Source organism: Eptesicus fuscus, chromosome 19 (genome assembly GCF_027574615.1).
Source record: "Eptesicus fuscus isolate TK198812 chromosome 19, DD_ASM_mEF_20220401, whole genome shotgun sequence".
Classification (NCBI taxonomy): domain Eukaryota; kingdom Metazoa; phylum Chordata; class Mammalia; order Chiroptera; family Vespertilionidae; genus Eptesicus; species Eptesicus fuscus.
In genome coordinates this window covers 36,038,102-36,061,412 of record NC_072491.1, presented here as the reverse complement: position 1 = coordinate 36,061,412, position 23,311 = coordinate 36,038,102, and the positions used below count along the sequence as shown (strand labels likewise).

General features: G+C 40.0%; 2 protein-coding genes across 3 annotated transcripts in view; one reads left to right on the top strand and one right to left on the bottom strand.

Annotated features, from left to right (window-relative positions):
- Window positions 1-23,311, top strand: part of CRH (corticotropin releasing hormone) — a 339,387-nt gene that overhangs the window by 199,316 nt on the left and 116,760 nt on the right. The gene's annotated exons all lie outside the window — the stretch shown is intronic.
- The window catches only part of TRIM55 (tripartite motif containing 55), a 40,010-nt gene that overhangs the window by 9,605 nt on the left and 7,094 nt on the right, over window positions 1-23,311 (bottom strand). The window contains exons 4-9 of one of the 2 annotated variants that reach the window (XM_028158795.2): window positions 21,532-21,627; window positions 11,403-11,636; window positions 11,030-11,052; window positions 10,800-10,924; window positions 9,272-9,558; window positions 7,671-7,958 (exon numbers count right to left, since the gene is read on the bottom strand). In XM_028158795.2, the coding sequence (XP_028014596.2) occupies window positions 7,671-7,958; window positions 9,272-9,558; window positions 10,800-10,924; window positions 11,030-11,052; window positions 11,403-11,636; window positions 21,532-21,627 (1,053 nt within the window). The remainder of the gene's footprint in view (window positions 1-7,670; window positions 7,959-9,271; window positions 9,559-10,799; window positions 10,925-11,029; window positions 11,053-11,402; window positions 11,637-21,531; window positions 21,628-23,311) is intronic. The other variant, XM_028158797.2, reaches the window with a different exon arrangement.

Sequence of the window (23,311 nt, the reverse complement as noted above, 5' to 3'; positions counted from 1 at the left end):
CCTCTTTATAGCCATTCAAGTAGGCAGACAGAAAAAGAAGAAAGATAGAAGTTATCTTTTTTTAAACACTTACCTTGGGATTAATTCTTCAAGAAAATATAACAATATAGCAATGCTAAATGTGAATACACCTAAACAGAGTTTCAAAATTGATAGAACTTAGAAGATAAGTAGATAAAGCCACAATTATAGTCAGCTATCTCAAAATTCCTCTCCCAGCAATTGATAAAACAAGTTAAATGGAAATTGGTAAGGTTATAATACACTTGAACAGCACTACAAATCAACTGACCTAATTGATATTTATAGAACACACCACCCAACAACAACAGAAAATACAATGTTTTCAATTGCACATGGAACATTCACTAAGTTAGATCATATTTTGGGCCATAAAATAAATCTTAATACATTTAAAAGGATTGGAATCATATAAAGAATACTCTTTCTTCACAACAGAATCAAACCAGAAATATGTCTAGAAAATCTCCCAATATTTAGAAATTAAATACTATTCATCTAAATAACACAGGGGTCAAAGAAGAAAGCAGAAGGTAAATTAGAAAATATTTTGAATTAAGTAAAAATACAACATATCAAATCTTCTGGGATGATGTAAGCAGTGATTAAAGGAAAATTTATAGCATTACGTGCTTTTATTAGAAAAAAACAAAATATATTTAAAATCAATAATCCAAGCTTTAGCCCACAGAATGAACTAGAATGAGAAGAAATAAATGAAGTCCAAAGTAAGCATAAGAATAAAAATAATGAAGAGCAAAAATGAATGCAGTAGGAAATAGACCAAAAATAGAAGAAAAAAAAAGCCAAATAAAACCAATAAAGTGGAGGACTTATGTGACCTGTTCTGGAGACTTCTATAAAGTTATACTAATCACAACAGTGTGATATTGGTAGATGGACAAGCATACAGGTCAATGGTACAAAATAGAGAGTCAAGAGGTAGATCCACACATATGTGGTCATTTAAATTTCTACAATCATCAAGTGAGGAAAGGATAGTCTTTTTCAACAGTGCTGAAACCAGTGAATATCTATATGGAAAACAAACAAACACACAAAAACTAAAAACCTTTATTCTTACTCCACACATATATAAATTAACTTAAAATGATCTTAGATCTAATTTAAGAGCTAAAACTATAAAAAATTCTAGAAGAAAACATAGGAGAAAATCTTTTGATTTTGAGGTAAGCCAAGATTTCTTAAATAGGATACAAAATGCCCAAATCAAAAGGAGAAAAATGACAAATTGGACTTCATTAAAACAAAAAATGTTTGATCTTCAAAATACATTATTAAGAAAATTAAAAGGCAAGCCATAGACTGGGAGAAAATATTTGCAAAACATGTCTGATAAGAGAGTTTTATCCAAAATACATAAAGAATTTTATAATTCTCCAAGATGACGAACACCGAATAAAAAAGTCAGCAAAATATAGGAACAGATAGTTCATTAAAGTAAATTTTAAAATGACTAAGAAGCACATGAAAAAATGCTAAACATCATTAGTCATCTGGAAAATGCAAATTAAAACTACAAGAAGATACCTTACAGATCCATTAGAATGGCAAAAATGTAAAAGATTAGCACAATACCAAGTTCTGTCTAGGATGTGGAGTAACTAGAACTCTCTTACATTGCTGGGAGAAACACAAAATTGAATAGACAATATAGAAAAGTTTGACCGTTTCTGATGAAGTTAACCATGAATTTACCACATAATCCAGCAATTCCACTCCTAGGTATTTACTGAAAGACACATTCACAAAGACTTACATGTGAATGTTCATAGAAGCCTTAACTATAAATAGAAAAAACTGCTAACAACACAACAATCATCCATCAAGTGATGAATAAATAAATTGTGGCATATCCATTCGATAGAATATTACTCGGGATAAAAAGAAATGAGCTTCTGATACATGAAACAAAATGTAGAAATCTCAAAAGCATTATGCTAAGTGAAAGAAGCCAGTCACAGAAGTCTACAGAATGCATCTTTTCACTTATATGACTTTCTAGAATTGGCAAAACTATAATGACAAGCAAAAAATCAGCTGGGATACAGGGAGTTGACTTAACTGCAAAGACACATGAGGGAACTTTTTGGAATAACAGAAATATACTATATCTTAGTTGTGCTAGTGGCTATACAATGCTACATATTTGTAAAACGTTCTTGAACTTTACATATAAAATAGGTAAATTTTTAAGAATCACATCTTTTCATTCACCTAATATTTTGTGACTGTCTCTAATGTGTACATTCTGTCTTTGCTCTACTGGGCAATGGATTCTAAAAATGTCTTTTGGTGGACTTCAGAGTTGAGTCATCATGGGCTTTTATGGAGTTTATAGCATCTAAAGGGCTGTGTAAGCATTCAGTTAAATGGGTGTTGGAAAAACAGTTTGGGAAATGGGGATTTATATAAGAGCTTCAAGACAAGGAATATATTTTGGAAAATGCAAGGGGCTATCAATTTTAGTGAGAATCATTTGTTGTTATTGTCACTCAGAGTGGTTTGTATCAGTCCTAAGTCCATAATCCTCCCAATGAAAACATCTTGAAACAATTTATTAAAATTTTAGTACTAACATTGTGTAAATAGATGAATCTTCTCATTGATCGTTATTTTATTTTCCTGGTGAGCAAACTGAAGTTCAAAGAAATATCCCCAGAGTAAGGTGTAGAAGCAGAAAGTCTGGGACCTAAATTCTTTCTCCTAATTTCATTGATCTTTTCAGTGCCTCATATCTTAGCAGAATGTCTGACCAACTTATTTGTCTATTTTCAGACTTGAAGAATGGAATGTAACAAGTGGATGTTCTATTCTTGAAAACAACAAATAGCTATAAAGTTTTTTTGGGTATTATATAACTACAAATTCATGCTCTGGTAAAATATATGAGCTGTGGTTCTTTATAGAGGCAGAAATTTTAATGTCCAAGTCCCTATTTCCAAAGTAATTAGCTGTTGGTGGAGAGAGAGAGAGAGAGAGAGAGAAGAGGGGAAGATGGGGAAGATGGGGTGGTCTTCTGACCTTGAGGCAGCTGCCATGGTCAAGATCAAATATCAGCCAGAGCAGCTGCAAAGTTAATCTACCAAATAAGGAGACATTTATTTGGAAATCCCTGTTCCCTGAACAGCTCCTATTAAATGGTTTGGACAAATTCTTTCACCCAAGGCCACTAAACCTCCATGGGAAGAAAGAAAGGGGAACAGAAACATTACTGCTTCCACTTCTGAAAAAATCTAATTGCCACTGACATTCCCAATAAAATACCCAATTGTCCATGGGGGTAGGATGGGAGTGGAGGCAGTCCCTGTGTTAACCCCCAGGTGTAATTTTCATGTAAGTAGTGTAGGAAGAAGAAGGGCAGCAGATGGAAGCAGATTGAACCAGGCATCCCCAGGAAGTGAGGCTCATAGAGACTGCTTTCTAAGGGAAGCCAACCTGTCTCACAAAGTCTTCCCCACCTTATTATTGTCCTGTCTTCTGAGGTTAACTAGGGCCTGGTGTAATTTTTTCAAAATAAAATTTAAAATTAACACATGACATAGGTCAAATATCATTTCCACCAAACTCTTTGCATTGACTGAGGATATAGCAGTCATGGCCTAGAATGGTGGAACTTAGAGGGCAATTTTCTAGCTAAAGACCAGTTCATGTATAGAGGCTTTGCATAGTTTGACCTGTGACCTCTTTCACAAGATTTTCTGGGAGGAATGGGGTGTGAACAGTTTCAAAGTGTATCCTGCAGAAGGATGTCTTCTATGAGATCAAAGTTGATATAGGGCTGAATTCAAACCTTGTTGAGAAATTATTTTTTCTTTGAGAATGAGGATGGGGAAGGCAACAATGCTCTTCTGATCTATCAAAAAGCTAAGTCCCCATTCCCCACTGGTGGAGGGAATTGATGTCTAGTTCTTGCCATGACCAGCTTCTAACACACAATCTGCCTATGTGATTAGGTGAAGAGAGAAGGTACATGATAAAGTAGAGATTGCATGAAATCACAGGCAGCAAAAGTAAAGGCAGGTGAATGGCCATGAGGAAAGCACCTGGTAATAGAATTTGTTCTTAAAAGATTTGCAGTCTGGCTGATGAAGTCTGAAGTGAGTTTACAGATGAGCAAGTGAGCTGAGATGCTTCTGAGTTTCTGAGGCAACCTCATTCCCTGACATGGGACCAGTGAATCAAGGAGAACTTTGTATCATACTCTAAATATTCAGGGGAAGACTAATGAAGTATGAAATTCCAAAAAGCTAACCTTGCATTGGACAAATACTAATTTAGTGAGCTGGGTTCTGAGGTGATGAAGGTGAATCAGGCCTGCAAAAATTTCAAAGGACAGGAGTCTAATACTTTGGTGAGGTCTCTATCTATATGTCCATATCTTCTTTCATGGATCAAAGAATGGTACTTCATCATAAACAGATTTTCTTCTCTATGTGAAAGGCCCTTTCTCAAACACCAAGAACTACACAAGCAGGGCTCTTTGCAAAACTGAATGTCAATTCACCCTACCTCCCCTCATCCCCACTTGCCTCACCCTCATCCCACCAAACAGACACATGAATGTCAGTGTACATGACATGGGCTCAGTGGATGGCAGACAAGAAGCATGACTCTCCCCCTGCAGACTCAGAGAAGTATTACAAGGATGTATGGCAACCAAGCCCAAAACCTGACTTCTCAGAATGTAAGCTAGACTCTTCAGACAATTATTCAGATCCACATTAGATTATTCCAGTAGCATGGAGTTTTCTCTCTCCCCATTTGCCCCACTGAGTCCATGGCCAATACGTCCTCCCACTACTCTTCCACATAAATAATGACAGCAGACTATAAGGGCACTCAGAACATTCTAGGGGCACAGGTTTCTGGCTAACTATTAACCAGAGGGGGCAGGTCCCACTCACACACAGTTAAAGACATGACAGGAATCCACTAAGATCCCACTGCCTTTGCTGAGAAGACAGCTAATGAGGCAAAAAGGTACTGTATGATGGGAGCTTTCAGAAGAGTTGATGTCAACCCTAGAAAAAGTCAACGAGCCAGAAATAACTGAGGCCTTTCAGCACAGTCACCCTGAATTGCTTCTGAGCTATAGGTACAGGGAGCTGGGTCTCAGGTCCAGCAGGATCATTTACTAAAAGTTCATGGGGTTTGAATCTTTAAATATTACTAATTAAACTGGTAACATTCAAAGGATTATTAAAGGAGTAAGATGTCAGTCCCTGAGCAAACCTCCCAACAGTAATCAAGAAAAGGATTGACTATGAGAGAGGTTTCTTAAAAATAACCTGCTGTTGGTTGGCTTTATGACTTTTCTCTGGTTCTAATTCTTTATGGCTGGTAAGAGAACATTGATCTCTGACTCTTTACTCATTCAGATCTCACCTGGCTGCAATCCCCCTAATATTGCTGTACCCAGGGCACCTTTCTCTCAGGGCCCCCCTCTCCCAGAAAAGACTGTAGAGTCTGAGGGTTCAAAGACAACTGAGAAATCACCTAGACCCGTGGTCAGCAAACTGCGGCTCATGAGACACATGTGGCTCTTTGGCCCCTTGAGTGTGGCTCTTCCACAAAATACCACGGCCTGGGTGAGTCTATTTTGAAGAAGTGGCATTAGAAGAAGTTTAAATTTAAAAAATTTGGATCTCAAAAGACATTTCAATCGTTGTATTGTTGATATTTGGTTCTGTTGACTAATGAGTTTGCCGACCACTGACCTAGTCCAACTGCCCACCAGACCAAGAATTGCCTATGTAACCCCAATAGGAGTCATCTGGCCACTTCCTGGGCCCCTCTGGTAAAAGCAGATAAAATGCTGCTACTTAATCTATGGAAACCCTACAGAGTCCTTTGTTACTCCTCCCTGTATTATAAGAGCAGTGAATTCCCACAGCATCATGGATGCCTTTTGAAACTGCGCCCCCCCCCCCTCCCCCCCTTTAATGGCCATTTGGAGGGTCCATTGTTACTGGATTACTGAATAATTGCCCACGGAGTCACTTCTGAATCAGGATCCCCTCCATGCAGGATTAGATAATGGAGCAATTCTCCTCAGGAAGGTGCCTTGAGGTGATTGCATTGTGGGAGCTCGATGCCACAGTATTGTCTAGGAACTTGGTTCTTTTTTAGGTGGCTGAGCCTCAAGGTTGGGAGAAATTCATCTCTGGGCCTACAGAAGAGAAACATGATAAAAGAAACTACATGAGATGTTAGTCAAGGGAAAAGAAAATGTTTCCTACCCATTAAAGTAAAAATCAAGCACTGAATCTGACTCCAGATGTAGTGAAGTATAAGAAAAGCCAAAAGTGCTAGGCAGATTGCTAACTCCTGTGAGGAAACAAGAAGAAAACTTCACTGATATTATCACAAATAATTTTCCCAACATCATTCAGATGGACTTTTCATTTTGGTTCAGAGCCCTATTTTGTGCTCCTCACAGGGTCTGTTCAGAAAACAGCTCCTCCTCACTCAACTTCCACTATAGATGTAAGAATTCCCACATACTTTCTAAGAATAATCAATGCCCACTCCATTTTTTAAACCTGAAATCCACTTCAAAAGTTTTCCTCAAACCAAACATTTATTTTTGTCATTTTCATCTGTGAAAATAAATATATGGCACAAAAGCCTGTTTGTTACTTTTAATTTTCCAAAACTCATTTGGTTTTTTATCTCATGAAAAGAAGGTTCACTTGAGCAGATACAGTCAAGATAGTAGCTAATTTTCTAATTTTTGAAAAAATGTTGTTTGTTGTTCGTAATCACCTGATGACCCAGGAGCATGGAACGAGAGTATTTGTTTGACAGCCCCCTTGTCTGGGTGACACTCACACCCACACAGCATTTAAGAATGCTCAAGAGTATTGAGTAACCACGAACATTCTTCCTCATGAAGAAATTGTAGATTTCTTCTGGGGAATCTTTGAGCCATGCAAACATCTAACCAGTGTTAGGAAGAAGACACTGATGTCAAACTTTCATTATAAGAAAAAGGAAAAAAATAAGTAAGTGTCCCTTTTTAAAAAATTTGATGGAAGAAAACCTGTGCTTTTCTGTTCCCAGGAGCACATGCTTAGGGGAAGCACTAATTTAATCAAGCCAAGACTATCTTTGCCTAGCTGTAGCCAGCACACTCCCAGAATCCATGAATCACGGGTTATTTTCCAGAGCAGACTTAGAAGTCAATTCAAACATACTCCTTGAGGATTGCTGGGAAGGGCACAAAAGCAGGTTATTAGTCTTTGGAAGCCCAAGGAGGACATAGAGTAGGCTGAGCAAGGGCAAGTGGCCTTGCAAAGGGGAACAGGGACACCAGCCAGTCACTGCAGGCAAAGCAGCTTTCAACTGCATGCCTAAGGGCCAGGCTCTCTGGACCCCTCCCCTGGGAAGCCAGGTGTGAGGTCACCACTCATGCACAGAGTGAGGTCAAATTGGTTTTTATTTTTTGTTTTATGTAAGGTTTAAAAAACAAGTCAACATAAGGCTTAAGCCAGGGTTGGGGGCTGAGCTGTTCCTGAGATTTTCCCAAGGCCATGGTTTCTGTCTGCCCCTTTGGAAGCCCTGGTTACTAGCAGGACCCTGGGTGGCACAGGGGAGCATTCAGACACAAGAGCATCAACACTAACCTGAGAAGTAGCTGCGGATGAACTAGTTTCCTTACCACTCACTGCTGCCCTCTCACTGGCTGCGGCTTCTGCCACTTCTGCCTTCTGCACACTCGAATCCTCAGAACCAGGAGGCCCTATGTGCCCCAGACCTTCGCTCACTGGGGTGGAAGGTGGGTTGGTGGTAGCTTTCCGTGTTTGGCCTTTATACCAACTAGGGTAAAGCAAGGGATCCACAGTGTCCGTTGCTGTAGGGACTGGAGTTTCAGACTCTGTAGTCTGCAGAGAGCCAGTGGATACAACCTCCCCCTTAATCAGGACAGATACATTCAAAAGTAAAACAAGAAAAAGAAGAAGAGGGGAAAAAAAGGCAGTCGATTTTAGTTCCCTTCGGGTTTGACAATTGTGAACTGTGTGTGCAGTGCCTGCTTCAGTGCATGCTTTAGTTCATCCCACCCTTGGCAAGCGCTAAGGGCAGAAATGCTAACAGTACCCTCTTTGTGGCCTCTGCAGTGCCCCCTCTTCTTTTCTGGGCTTGTCTTCCACAAGATGGTAGCCTGACCAGGAACCCTAAAATGAAGGTTACTTACAAAACATTTGATATGGGAGAAATGTCAAACTATTGACCAAAATTAATTTTTAATATATGTGGGCTCCCAAAACCTCTTTTCTTAAACCAGCCATTAAACTTATTCCCATTTAGTTATCACCCCTCTTTCCATTTCAGTGCAATTGGTATACTCAGATTTTCAAGATTTTAGGAACTTTAAATAACAGTATTTTAGCCTGGTTGTCTATGGAGGCAGAGCATAGATTATATACTTCCATCCCCCAGTTCTTACTCTGAGGTTTTGTTTATATAGGTAATTTCAATCCACTTTGAAAGCAGGTGCAAAAACAGGGCTCATTCGTGATGAGTCTGCATTGTCCACAAACTCAGCAAGTTGGGACCCATCTGCTGAAAGTGTCATGTAGTCAGCACAAAGGCTTGAAAACTGGCCAGTGTCATCTTAGAAATTTAAGGTCAGCCAATCAGGGTACAACATTTGGGATGAGCTAATTGGCTTAGAAAATTTTTAAACAATTCTGTCAACACATAATCTTATCAAATGACATACACAGAAAATGAGGCTTCATTTGCACACTGAACAAAAGTGGTGTTTCAGGGTAAGAGGGACGTAAACTACCATGGCTTCTCTATTCACTTTCTATATTATCTATAGAAAAGGCAGAGTTTCAAAAGTATATTCATTGTTCTTTTTCATCCCAAATTACATACTCTCACCCTATACCATAAATCTGTATTCAGAGCAGACCTAATCTTTATGATATTGGCTCTCTATGAATATGTTACATATACACAATTTCCAGACGAAGATTGCCTCAAATTTGAGGGTGTTATTAATGGAAAACCATGTCAAACCAGTTATAACAACTGATCTGTTGAATAACCTATAGGGACTTTTCTCCCAGACATCGTGACTGCCCTGAAATCTTTTGTCTTCCACATACAAATGTCTGGCATATAGTTATCTTTTCCTCAAGGCAGAATAAATTGTTTAGGCTGTTGGTCAAGGAAGCACACCGGCATGCCCTGTAGGAAAGTACTCATGAACGGTTACCTGTATCACTGGGGCATCTGCAGCAGGTGGCAGGGCTGCAGGTGGCTCTGGAGAGGAAACAGGAAGTGTTTCTGGGGCAGCTTGGACCTCTGAGGCCAGCTGAGAGGGCTCCAAGGCTTTCTCCGGACTTTCATCTTCTTCTGATGGCTCTGTTCGAACATGTTCTACCTCTTCGAATTTTACTTCTTCTTCTTCTTCTTCTCCTTGTCCTTCTCCCTCTCTGTCTCCTCCTCCTTCCTCTTCTCCTTCTCCCTCTCCTTCTCCTTCTTCTTCTTCCTCTTCATCTTCTGGTAAGGTAATGTATTTTTAAATCATTACAATGACCACTACAGCCATGAAAACAATTAATGGCCAGGGCTAGGGAAATCGTCTCTAACAGAACTTGACTATCTCCCAAGTACACCATCATGCTGGAGTTTTGCGCTTCTAGTTAAATGTGGACAGGACAAATGTGAAGGGGGCCAAGTCATCACCATCTTCCTTGCTCCCCTCCCCAGTATGATGTCTAGTTCTCACCACCACCATGCACCATCCCCCTAATCCCCAGAGCCTGTTCATATTGTTACCACACACTGTCACATCTACAAGCTCCTGAAAGATTAGGATTGCCACTTATTTATCTCCATCAAGTCAAATGAAAATGCAACTCTCTTCTTTATCTAGTCTTATTTTAATTTATTACTTCCTTTGTTCAGTGAATGCTGACTTTTGCCACAATTAATGTCATCTTTTCCTAACCCGTTACTTTAATATACCCTCAGACAATACTAAGGAGAGATTATATTAATTTTTCAAAAGATCCATTCGGAAAATTTGCTTCTAAAGTTATATCTGTGGACACTAATACAGCTTCCTGGCATTAACAGTAATCTAACTCAGGTGCCTCATCACCTAAATGGGCTAGGATGGATCAAGACCATCAAAGACTTGGTCAGCTCCAAGGTTATTTTCCTCTTTTCAGTGATTTCATTAGGATAAATTTCCAGGAGTGGGATTTCTGGGCCAAATGGTAGGGATGCATTTCTAACTCATGGAGTACATCTGGTCACATGGACCAAGTTTTATTGTCAGGTTATGACTTATTCTTGACTTGCTACTATTCTTGCCCTTGAAAGTTTGATTAAGTGGATGTGCTACACTATCTATCCAGATGTCTTCTATGTTTTATTTTTATCTCATCTCTAACCTTGCACCTGATGACATCTTACATCATTGTGGCTAACACCTTGTGTAGGGTTGAAATTGAGATTTCATCATCACCATCAACTATTAAGTGTTTGACTACACAGAGTCAAATGGCATTATAATGGCATTATAATGGGCACTGTGATATGCAAAGCTAAATTAACACTGTCAACAAACTGTATGATTTTGTAATGAAATAGAGCTTCGCATTAGATTATAATCCTTGTAAAATTGTCACCATCCATTCTGAAAGTGACTCTGAATCCACCTTTCCTCCCACTGAACTCCTCTGCAGCTTTCACACACTTGCAATTTTGGCCAAATGGTCACAAGAATAACAAACCTCTGTAAAAATCAATTTCGCGTATTATTTTCTCTTCTCTATTGAGATTGACTGTGAAGTGGTTCATGTTCTCATAACCATGCTCTATTTTCTCCATCTGAAATGCTTTCGATGCTTCAGAAATTCTGTAACAAAGACAAGTTGCTACTTTCTGTTACTGTTTACAGTTTGATAGTTTTGGATAAAAATGAAAAGTATTGCATTTTTTCCATAAAATGAAAATTACTTACTTTTGTAACAGGGTTTTGGCATTCTGTGAAAGCAAACAAAAGACAAGCCTACTTAAATTCTTTTCATCAAACATGATGTTGAGACTTAATTCTTTCCTTTGCTGACTCTGAAAATCTCATAGTTTAAATTTTAAATGCCATAAATAACTGCTCCTTTATACCAGAACCATCTTATATTTAAGCAATGTCATGGTCCCTTAAATATATGCTCATGAAATTGTTTAAGCAGATGGAGAATAAGCACATAATGAACTTATATTTTAGTTGGTAAAATAGATCAGAATGAGATATACATAACAAAAATGTGATGACAACTACTTCTCCAACACCCATCTGCTTGGTTAGTTTCCTCTGATGCCAAAAGGAGACTTACCTGCAGAAACACTGCCATTTCTGGCTCATCCATGAACTGGATTCCTGACTCGACCAACTTTGATACATTCTCCAAATGATCAGAATACTTTTTGATCAGAGCACGGACATGTTCCAGTTTTTCCCCTTGAGTTCGGGTAATGACTTGGGTCATCTCATTCTTCCTCTCCTCCAGGATGCCATACAGGTAATCAAACTTCTCACAAAGTTCCTGTTTCTGTTTTTTGCAGCATTCCTATTAGTTGGGTTAGCTAATGTTAGAAAGTGTTTGGAAAAATCACCTGGGCATTTTGGGAGATAAGAGAATTTATTTATGTAGAATACTTTTCCCTTAAGCTATCATTGACAGATACCTACTGTGTTAATACTTTGAAAATCCCACTTTTATCAAATTTGATACTTGGCCAATCCAAAAGCATTCAAATTGGCTAAATGGATCAATTATTTGTCCATCTTCTGTTCTTTATAAATGGATAATTTCATACAAATTAAGACAGGTTTTATTTTAAATTATATATTGGTTATATAGCTTATAGGTTTATATTTTGCTTTGGAATGAGTGTGTGTGTGTGTGTGTAAGGAAAAAACTATGGTACTTCCTGGTTTGTACCCTCAGTCTTTCTCTGTCCTGTCTATACTGCTACTGTTGTTGTTCAGTCATCCCATGTAGATTCTGAAGCTTCCAATGGCCTTGGCATCTGGGATGCCCCCTTCAAGCCAACAAACACGCTGCTGCCAAATTCATTTTCCTGGGATACAGTGCTTTTTCTATGTTATGACTCCCCATTGCCTAAAGAATAACACTTTAAATTTACAACTGGCTTTCAAACCTTTTTATTACCTGATTCCAGCTTTTCTTTGCCATATTTTACTCTTCTCCATCACATACCATGTCTGTGTCCAGCAAAAATGAATCACTCACTTTCTTTTCTCATGTTCTCCCTCTGTTTAGAATGTTCTTCCCCAATTCACAGTTGCAAACACTAAACTATCTTGAAGACTTGTTGAAATATCACTTCTTTTATGGAGCTTTCTTTGATCTCTATGGTCAAATGTCATTTTTTAATCTTCTGAAATTCCATAATACTTATCACTTATGTCATATACTTTCATTCAGGTGCTCTATTTATCCAATACTGTCTAAGAGAGTGAAATATTGAATCTAGTCTTGGATTCCTGGAGGGAAAGGCTGTGTGGAAAGTCAGCCTCATTTACTTGCACTATGTGACTAAAGCATCTCCAGTACCATCCAGCTCCCTTTATACTCTGAATCCATGCTTAAATCCAGTTAGCCTGGTCATTGGTCTTTTGGTGTTTCAAGCTCCAGTAAGCTTGATGTGTGTGTGTGTGTATACCTGTCTCCTTGGATTTGACCATCTGGGTCCAGGACCTTTATGGCTGAGAGCAGGTTTTGAGCCATGATGATCCAACCTAGCTCTCCTGCCTGGTGGGTGCTTCCTAGATCCAGCCAATTTATCTCTGACATATCCGACCTTTGTACGACCCTTATTATCTGTTCTTTTATTTTAGTAAACATTATTCTTTGATATCACATATTTCTTTCTTTATATGAGTTTCTTAAATATCTAAATTATAGTCTCCTTGGGGATAGAATCTGGGTCTGCCTAGGACACATACCACCTTGGTCAGATGTTCAATAAATATCTGATAAATAAACTTTTTAAAATCACGTTTCATTTTCCCCCAATTTCTCTACTATTCTCAGACTAAGAGGGGAAAAGGAATGACTTAAAGCAAATTGTTAATTATGAAGATGCTCCACAAATGTGCAAACAATACATCCTTCATTCCACTGCCTCCATCCTATCTAATAAAGGGGGAATATGTCACAAAGATGGCGGCACCCACAGCCAATAAGGAGTGAATATGCTAATTGATTGCCATGTCCTCAAAGATGGTGGCACCCACAGCCACAAGATGGCAGCACCCAGTCCCCTCAGCCCCACCGGGGTGCCTGCCTCCGGAGTCCCCCAGTCCCCTCAGCTCCACAGCCGCCCAGGGCTGGCCCGAGGCACAGGCAAGCCTCGGATGTTGGCTGCCCAGCCGCCCAGGACTGCCCAAGGCTCAGGTAACCAGGGCTGGCCAAGGCTTGTGCTGCCTCCAGTGGCAGCACCAAAGGTGAGATGGGGCATCGCCTTCCCCTGATGGCCAGGTCGCCTCTCGCCCCTGAGGGCTCCCGGACTGTGAGAGGAGGCAGGCCGAGCTGAAGGATCCCCCATTCAGTGCATGAATTTTCATGCATCGGGCCTCTGGTTGGATAATATAGTTAGTTCTCATAATAGTATTGCTGTCATCCACCCATCTATTCATTCATTTAACAAAAGATTCTTAAGCATGTCATTTGTGCCAACCACTGTGCAAGGCTCTGGGGACCTAACAATGAATTAAACATAATTCCTGTTGTCAAGGAGCTCTCAGTTCACTGAATGAGAAAGACTATGGACCAATAATATAATATAACCTAGTAGGCTGAATAATTGAAATATATTATATTAAGAATTTATATCAGGCTTCATAGAAGCATAGAGTTGGGGCCTTAATCAACCCTTTGTGTGGGTGGAGGATATCTGAGGGGGATCCGGACGAGGGTGGTGATATTAGCTCAGGAAGTGGTGCCCAAATTTGGCCATAAAAGATGAACAGGAGTACAGGAGGGGATGAAAATGTGTAGAGTCTTGGTAGCTGTCAAAGTAATAGGACAAGGGCCCACACAGCATGTCCAGACCTGAAAATTGCTGAACTTACCAAATTCCCATCCATTTCCATCCCTTTAGCTTAAGATTTAGACTATTATGCAGCCTAGGAACTGAAGCCAATCCCAATCAAACTTTCTTTCTCAGTATTACCTCCTGTTCTAAGCTTACAAGCAACTATGTGCCCACTGCATTCCTGAAATATGCCTTTGATGTTCAGATGCTGTACTGCTTACTGTGACTATATGATGGTTTCTAGCTTATTTTTCTAAAATGAATTGTGCACTTAAAACATTCATAATAATGAGTATTATATTAGTATGTGATACTAGCAGAATGTCTTTGTTTCATAAAAGTTTTCTCCTACCTGATTTAATATGTGTGAGAACATTCTTTTCAGTGAGGCTAATGTGAAGTCATGTGTCATGGCTAGTGTATTCTTTCAGGTCAAAGATAAGATCACTAAGTTGGCCCATATAATTTTTATTTAGTGGCTTAAATGGAATACCAAGTGTTATTTTATTTTTATTCTGGTTTTTTAATTATTTGCACTTCATTGATTTTTTTATAAAATTGCTATCATTTTAATAGCAACTATCATTTGCTTACACTTTACAGTTTAGGAAATGCTACCCCATGGCTAGACTTTCAGCAGCTCACTTTTTCCCCAGGCACTTATTGCTGTCTGAAATGATCTTGTTATTCATGTGTTTATTATCTATCTCTTCTACTAGAATAACATCTTCCTGAAAAGCAGGTGCCTCTTCTGTTTAGTTCACCAATATTTTCCCAGCATTACCTGTGCAGACAATGCCCACATGAGAAATATGGTGTGAATGATTGAATGAATGAATGAAATCTAGGAATGGTCAGTCCTCATTCAAAAGTTTCTATTTTGTTCTGTTCCAAAGAAATGGGTATTTAACTGGATATCCCAAGCCTCTTCTTAATTCAGTGCTCAAAAGAAAAAAGCAAGAAATCGCTATGCAACCCTAAGGAAACCATTTTACCTCAGAACAGGTTTTTTTTTTCCTTACTCTGTACATTAAGGGATGGGATTAAATAGTTGCTCAGATTCCTTCTTTCTCTACAGTTCCAATATTTTTGTTTATGAAATGCCTCTTTATATCTCAAATGCCTCTTTTGATTCCTGGCGAGTTTCAAAATGGTCATTTATAGCACTAAGATATAAATTGCATGCTTTAGCCCTGCAATGTCAGCTTGGCATTGTGCCATGGTCACGATAGGAAAAAAACCTGAGACAGTTGTGACCACTGCTCTTACCATGTAAGGAGCATGGCTTTATGACAAAAATAGAGCTGAAGATAAGCTTTTAGCCCCACCACTTGTCATTGAGCAACTGGCTCTGCCAAGCCTACCAGTATTCATATGTCTACCACGTTCCTCCATTCGAGATACACTTGTTTGGAGCTGCAGCTCTGGGTCTGTAAGTGCCCACTCAGCTTCACTTGAAATACAGTGCTTCAAAATTCCCTTCAATAAGCAAAAATAAACGTTTAAAAAGTAGACAGTAGATTAATAATACTAGAGAAAGAACTATATTAAGGTAGAAAGATTCTCTCAAGGAAATCAAACCCAACTCCTCACTTACAAAGACCCATTACAAACACTTGGAAGAAGTCCCAAGAGTGCAGATTAGGATGAGAGCCCAGGTCTCTGCTAGGCTGCACTAGAAAAGAGACCAACACATTAGAAAGACACTGTCTCTCCAGGCACATGGGCTGGAGTTCAGCCCCTCTCCAGCCATCCGGCCTCTGTGCTGTGTTCAGTGGAACAACACTATTCAATGGCCTTGGGCCTCGAGACTCCCAAACTCATGCTTTTTTTTCTACCATATTGTATTGCCCCCACTTCATGTTAGAAAAATAATGTTATAATTTATGAAAATTCTAATGTTTACTCCTGGAGTTCTTGGCATTAGGGGTTTTATGGACTCATTCTGATCATTAAAAAGTTCCTTGAGTAAACTCCCTGGAGGCTAAGGGCCAGGTGAGCCCATCCTGACTCAAGCCCCATGGTTCAGTAAAAGCCATGAGACCGAGGCAAGCTGAGCAGCTGTTTAATTCAGTCCCATGTGCTCTGGGTAGTCAGTATGTTTCCCGGAAGAGGTTCAGTCTCCCTTGCTTACCAATATTTTAAGTTACCGTAAAGATTTCTAGATAAAGATAGAACTTCCGTTCATTCTCAAATATTCCCTCTGCAGGGAGATGCTTCACCCTCCTATCATAATCGACCAACAGCCTGACATGCTCATTCCGATTCCTTTTAAAAGTTGCTACAGATGCTCCAGTGGTTTAAATGACCATGAACATCATTAGAATAAAATGACTCTGAGGATGATACAAGGTGACACTTATCGAGCCCCTGGCCTGTGCCTCTTACACCAACTTGGTCATCACGACAATGCTGTCAAGAAGGTATTATTATCCCCAGTGTATTGTTAAAGAAATTAAGGGACAGAGAGCTGAAGTAACTACTTGCCCAGGGTCCTATAATTAAGTGACAATGCCATAATTAAACTCTGATATGCACCCCTATGTTCATTGCAGCATTATTTATAATAGCTAAGATTTGGAAGTGGTCCAAGTGCCCATCAGTAGATGAGTGGATAAAAAAAAGCTGTGGTACATTTACACAATGGAATACTGCTCAGCCATGAGAGAGAGAGAGAGAGAGAGAGAGAGAGAGAGAGAGAGAGAGAGGAAATCTTACCCCTTGTGACAGTATGGATGGACCTGTAAAACATTATACTAAGTGAAATGAGCCAGTCAGAGAAAGACAAGATCATATGATTTCACTCATATGTGGGATCTAATGAACAAAATTAACTAATAAGCAAAATAAAGACAGACTCATAGATAGAGAGCAGGCTAACAGCTGTCTTGGGTGGGGGATGGAGGGGGGGTGTAGGGGCCGGGGGAGTAGAGAGATTGAACAAAAAAGAAAAACCTCATGGACACCAATGTGTGGTGATTGCTGAGAGGAGGTGGGGATGTGGGGAGGTGTAGAAGAGTGTAAGGAGGAATAAATGGTGATGGATGGAGATTTGAGGTGGTGAACACACAATACAGTGTATGGATGATATGTTGTAGAATTGTGCATCTGAAATCTGTATAATTTTGTTAACCAGTGTCACCCTCCCCCCAAAAAATACAATAAAAATCAAACTCTGAAATCTGTTCTTTTAAGCACATATTATATTGCCATTTGAATACTGCCTTAAAAATTAGGGCATGCTTATTAAAATGATTCTTATTATAGTCATGGACAATGTTTCAAAGCTGTTTGGGTAAAATCACTATTTTGGAAATACAGTGGATTTTTTTTCACTGCAAAATTATTAGAGAATTTTATTAAAGTTGACATTTTTCAGATATTGCAAATGCTCAAAATCAAATACTTATTATTCAATTTGTAGCTGTTTCCCCTAGATAGGCATCCAGGAAAACAGGATTATTTCTAGCCTGCTTGCCCACTAGCCTCAGGAAGGCCAATATTAATTGTCTGCTCTCTTGGGGTCCAGTGATATAGGATAAGTGCCACTTACAAAGACTATATGGGGGAGGTTACATTTTTTAGAGATGAAGAATGAAAGTCAAGCACATTTTTCTGGAAGCAGAGAGCTCCCGAAGTACACTTCTCCACTCCCACTAGCAGCTCCCCTCCTCAGTCCCAGCCTGTCCCAGGACATCTCTGGGCCTGGTAAGGTGAGGGTAGGTAGCCCCAGACCATGCCCTTGCAATACAGAGCCCTGGGAATGCCCCAGCCTGAGCCACATCAGCCAGGATGGCTAGAAGGACTGAAGGCTCTTTCATCCATCATCAGAACACAGCACCAGGGAAAATGCAACTCCCCTTCTCACACAGCTCAGACTGCCCTCCTGTGACTATGCCACTCTCATAATCAATGGGAACTCACCTCAACTGAACACATTACTTTTAAAGGATAACAAGGAGTCCACAATGTGATTTCTCCTAAGCTCAGCAGCTCGCCAGGGCCAGTCCTGGGCCAGGTGCCTGCCCAGGCCAGCTCTGCAAGACACTGCATGATTAGGGACAGAATTAGACATGTAAAGGGAATGGACACTTGACCAAAGGGCAGATGTCAGGTTCCTCGTGGGGAGAGGCAAGTAATTAGGGAAGGACAGAGCCCACTCCAGGGGCTGCTCCATTTCCTGTCCCTCAGGGGTTCCTCACCAATCAGAAAGGAGAATTCTTTAACAACAGCTCCCCACCTCCTGGTCCACAGCCACCAAAAGCTTTCCAGCAGGTGGTGAGCAGAGCCAGAAAGGGAAACAACAACCCCAGGCTGAACAAGGGACACAGGAGCTCTGGGACCCTGACCTGAGTACAGAATTCACCTGCTTGGCAAGGTGGGACAATTTCACTCTGAGCCAAGGACCCAGCGTGCTTCACTAGCTGGCTTCTGGGCCAGCAGGAAGTGAGCCGCTGGTGCTTTGCCCACTGATAAGGTCCTACCTCTACAGGAGAGCACCTTAGCGATTACATGCGTGCACAATGTGACCATTTTGTGGCAGCGTCTCTATCCTCAGGGCCTCCTGCACACCCCACTGTATTTCAAGTAGGAATCCTACAATCAGATATTTCCATGGGGCTCTGAGCCAATCCTTGCATTTCCTGATAAGCCACCTAAACTGATCTGAAGGAACTGTGCTTATCTGAGCCATAGTCACTCATTCATTCACTCACCCTTACTTATTTTATTGGTTATTAAAAATGTCAAGCTTGCTTTAGAAAAATGTGGAATGCAGGGATATATAAGGAAGACATTGAAAATTGTCTGTGGTCCCACTATTCACTGCTCTTAACCTGGAGTCCCCCTCCCCCCAACCCATGGATGTATATGGGGTTATTTTTTAATATATACATTCCATACTGTTTTATATACCACTTTTTCATCAGATTTTCTTAAGATAAAACCCCAGAGTTGAAATAAACAGGTAAAAGAGATAGGCACTTTTAGGACTCCTGCCGCCCTAGCTGGTTTGGCTCAGTAGATAGTCTGCCTGTGGACTGAAGGAGCACAGGTTTGATTCCAGTCAAGGGCATGTTCCTAGGTTGCAGGATGGATCCCTGGGCTCAGGTGGGAGGCAACCAATAGATGTGTCTCTCTCATATCAATGTTTCTCTCTCTCTCTCTCTCTCTCTCTCTCTCTCTCTCTCTCTCTCTCTCTCCCCCCCCCCCCCTTCACACTCTCTAAAAATAAATAAATAAATAAAATCAATGGGAAAATATCCTCAGGTGAGGATTAGCAACAACAACAACAAAGACTCCTGCCAATTTGCAGTCTCATCTTGAAGCCTTCCAGGAGACAATCACATACCCTCCTCTAGTAACCTGTGAAAGTACTTATAAAAGTACTATGTTTGAGGAACGTTTTTATCAGTAATTATAGAAATTATAATTCTGATGGTGGCTTCCAGGAAGTTCTTCCTGACATCTGCACTAAATCTGTTCTGCTAACATAACTTCACACCTGTTCCTTCTAGTCTTGTTCTCAGTGGAAATAAAAACAGCCGCTTCCTATTGCACCTGACCTCCCAGGAACAAAACTGTTGTCTAATCTCTCCGTGCCCTCTCAGTGTCCTCTGACACTGGCTTTGCTCAAGGCCAACTGCGACTCACCGGACTTTTCTCCTGTATGTGTCCCCAACCTAAACGTCCCTCACAGAAAGCCCTCCCATGATAGAGGTATCTCTGATGAAGGCCAAGCAGAGACAAGTATAGAGATTATCTCACTGGCCCACAAGCAACACACTCCTATTTATACACTCAAGACTCAGTGTGGTACTACACTGGAGTGCTGATTCATGGCTTATTGATTGAGTTGTATTTGACCTTTATTATAAATAAGTAAAAAGAAAAATGTTAATATTGTCCACTTCAGAATCTATTTGGCCTTTTCACCAAGAGAAAATTTTTCTTCTATAAATGCATCCCAGATTTATGGATTTTTATAGGAATATGAGTGTGGAGAAGAGAAAAGATGGACTTTCATGAATTGTGAATCTAAAATGAGATGATTATGGCCAATATCTTGAAGTCATCACCTAGGAACTGGCCTTTGGCTTTTGATAGAATGTGCCTTTCTAATGATAAAATAATAAGATTAGGGCATTTGCTGGGCACTCACCATATGCCAGGTACCATGCTAAGCATTTTGCTTATGCTCCTTTAATTTCTCACAGTACCTATGAAGTAGGTACTATGATTACTCCACTTTTACAGAGGAGAAAACTGATTGACTGAATGTTCATGTGCTTAGTTTTTTAAAAGTAAGAAGCAGAATGAGAAATACAACACAATGCAATTTATAAAATTAAAAGACATGCATATAAAACAATACATATTTTATAAGGATACAGGTAAATGGAACATCAAGCATGTTAGAATGGTTATTTACAGAGAAGAGAACAGGAGTGTAAAATAGGGATAAAAGGAAATAAATAGATAACAAGAGGGGCCTTGCCCACAAATATGAAGACAATAAGCCATGAACTGAGCAGTACAATGCCTCAACTCTCTGCACCTGAAGTCCAACTAAAAAACAAATTACCCTAAAACTTTGAGCAGGGAAGGAGGAATAAATGGCTCCAGGATACAGGGCCAGAGACCTAGATGTCTTACACCTGTCTGTCTGCAGCATGGCTCAACTAGTCTGTGAATCTTCAAGTCTTGAAAAGATATCTGCTACAGAGCTAAACCTTTTTAGGTTCCAGCATTTTGCCTTCAGCAATTACAGTTTATCATTGACCTTGGGAAAAAAGTGGATTCCCTATGTTTTTAACATGCCAAACCTAAGTCTGAACTAAACAGCCAGCCATTCATCCATTTGTTCATCAAGTTTTCAGTGAGTGTTTATTATGTGCCAGGTACTGGGCCAGGCAGAGGGCAAACAGAGTTGAAGAAACCAGAACTCGGGCCTCCATGAGCTCCCAGTTACTGAGCTATTCCCTAAGCACAATCAGGCTGATCTCTCTTCCTGCTGGCCTTTTGTGGCCCCACTGTCAGAGCACAAATATGCAGCTCAAACTAGAACAAGAATTCCTAAGGCACTTACTAGCATTTCTTAAGACGATTTAGATTTCCACAAAGAAATTGTGTTATAAAGGCTGACAACACTCATTTTCATTATGGGGAATTACTTTCCCTGTAGCTAATCTTTCAAAATGGGTTGACCAAGAAGAGCAATGCATATAACAAAAACCTAGTAAATGTGGTAAAATCACAGGAGGTGAATATTTTAGAGACATGTCAGGAAGGAGGTTCTTCTATAAGGGGAGATTGAAATATTGAAATGGTTTTCTAGTGTGGTGTTAAGCCACACCTCTAGGAGTTCAGTCTTAGGTTACACTTCTGTGGAGTCTTACTTACCTCAATAGTTTTACAGGTGTCCTCCAACTGGCTGATCACTCCCTGGACTCGATCATTGCTTCCCACAAGGACAGCAATGCCATCACTGAGCTCAGACTAATGAAGAGAAAAGAGGGGTGCAATATCTTAGGGGTTTTCTAGTCAGCACTGATTGTGAATTAATCATAGTATTGTCCTCATGGGTTCTTAACCTAGGATCCATAAAACCCAAAGGAGGAACAGAGAGTCTCAGGAGGTCCGTGAACTTCCTAATCTTGTAAATAAACTCTGTATGGATGAGTATAGAAATGCATTTGTGTGGGAAGAGGCTTCATATTTTTCATCAAATTCTTACCAGACTGTGACCCTGTTAAAAACATTAAGAATGCTAATTATAGGCCATAGATAGAAAATAGCATATTCAAGCTAAAGAATTGTAAGTATTGTTTATAAATTGAATGGAGCCCAACATGTGACATCAGGAACAGAAAATAAATGATTTGCCGAGTACAGATGAGGATTAGTTTTACTAAGGAAATGTATATAATGGTTACTCATTCATCTATTCATTTATACTTATTTACTTATACTTATTCAACATATACTTATCATGCGCCTTCTATGTGCTAGGTGTACACATACTCATGTACTAGACTTAAGTCACTACAATGTAACTTGAAACTACTAACATTCAACTGGTTCTAGGGGAACTTCCTCTCAGACTCCTGACACAAAGAGATTCCATTGTTTGTACTTACTCCCTTCCCAAGGTTGGCTAAGGAGCACGAAGGAACACAGAATGGGGAAGTAAGAGATCTACCTGCTTGGTCCAACTCTGCCTTTAACTTCTCTATGATGTTGGGCAAAATGTGTAATCTAATTTTCTCACACTTTAAGTGACAAGAGTTGTGGTTGTAAAACAATTTAAAGCTGCAGAATGCTTTCTTCAAATGGAATAAATGGATGAAAGTGAAGCTATTTTGGCCAAACAGGAGTGGGGTAGAAGTCCTGACATCTATCCTTCTGTTAATCCCACTTGAGTCTCCCGTGCTCTGAGGGAAGAGTGTGAAACTGGTACTAGTCAGTTCTAGTACACTAAGACTAGGGGTAGAAGGAAAGGAGGAATAAATCACAATTAGATTAAAAAATAAATGTTATAGACGTCTTATGAAATATTGCGTTTTTAGCAGTTAGTACTCACTGGTGGGAACTGGTGTTGCCCAAAAGCTTGGATTCCAAATTTGATCCTTAGTAAAACATGAGCAAATATGAAATCTATGATTCTAACAGAAAAAAAAAATTGAGGTGTCTAGAGTGGCTACACCTATTTGAGCACGTGACTCCACATTTATTTGGAACAAATGGATAAGTTCCTACTTGTCCATGGGTGAGACCATATTGGCAGGTTGGTGGTAAACTGGTGGAGATGCTACCTTTGGTCAGAATGAGGGGACTGAGACTGAGGCCCTGGGGTGGGGGTACTCAGAGGAGGCCTTTCATCTACTGGCCTAGGGCGAAAGGCTAGAAGGTGGGTTTAACCTAGTGTTGAAGGGCAGCCCAGCAATATTTTATTTATTTTCAAATATGTTTTTATTGATTTCAGAGAGGAAGGGAGGAGAGAGAGAGAGAGAGAGAGAGAGAGAGAGAGAGAGAGAGAGAGAAACATCAGTGATGACAGAGAATCATTGATTGGCTGCCTCCTGCACACCCCACAGCGGGGATCAAGCCCACAACTCAGGCATGTGCCCTTGACTGAAATCGAACCCAGGACCCTTCATCCCGCAGGCCCACGCTCTATTCA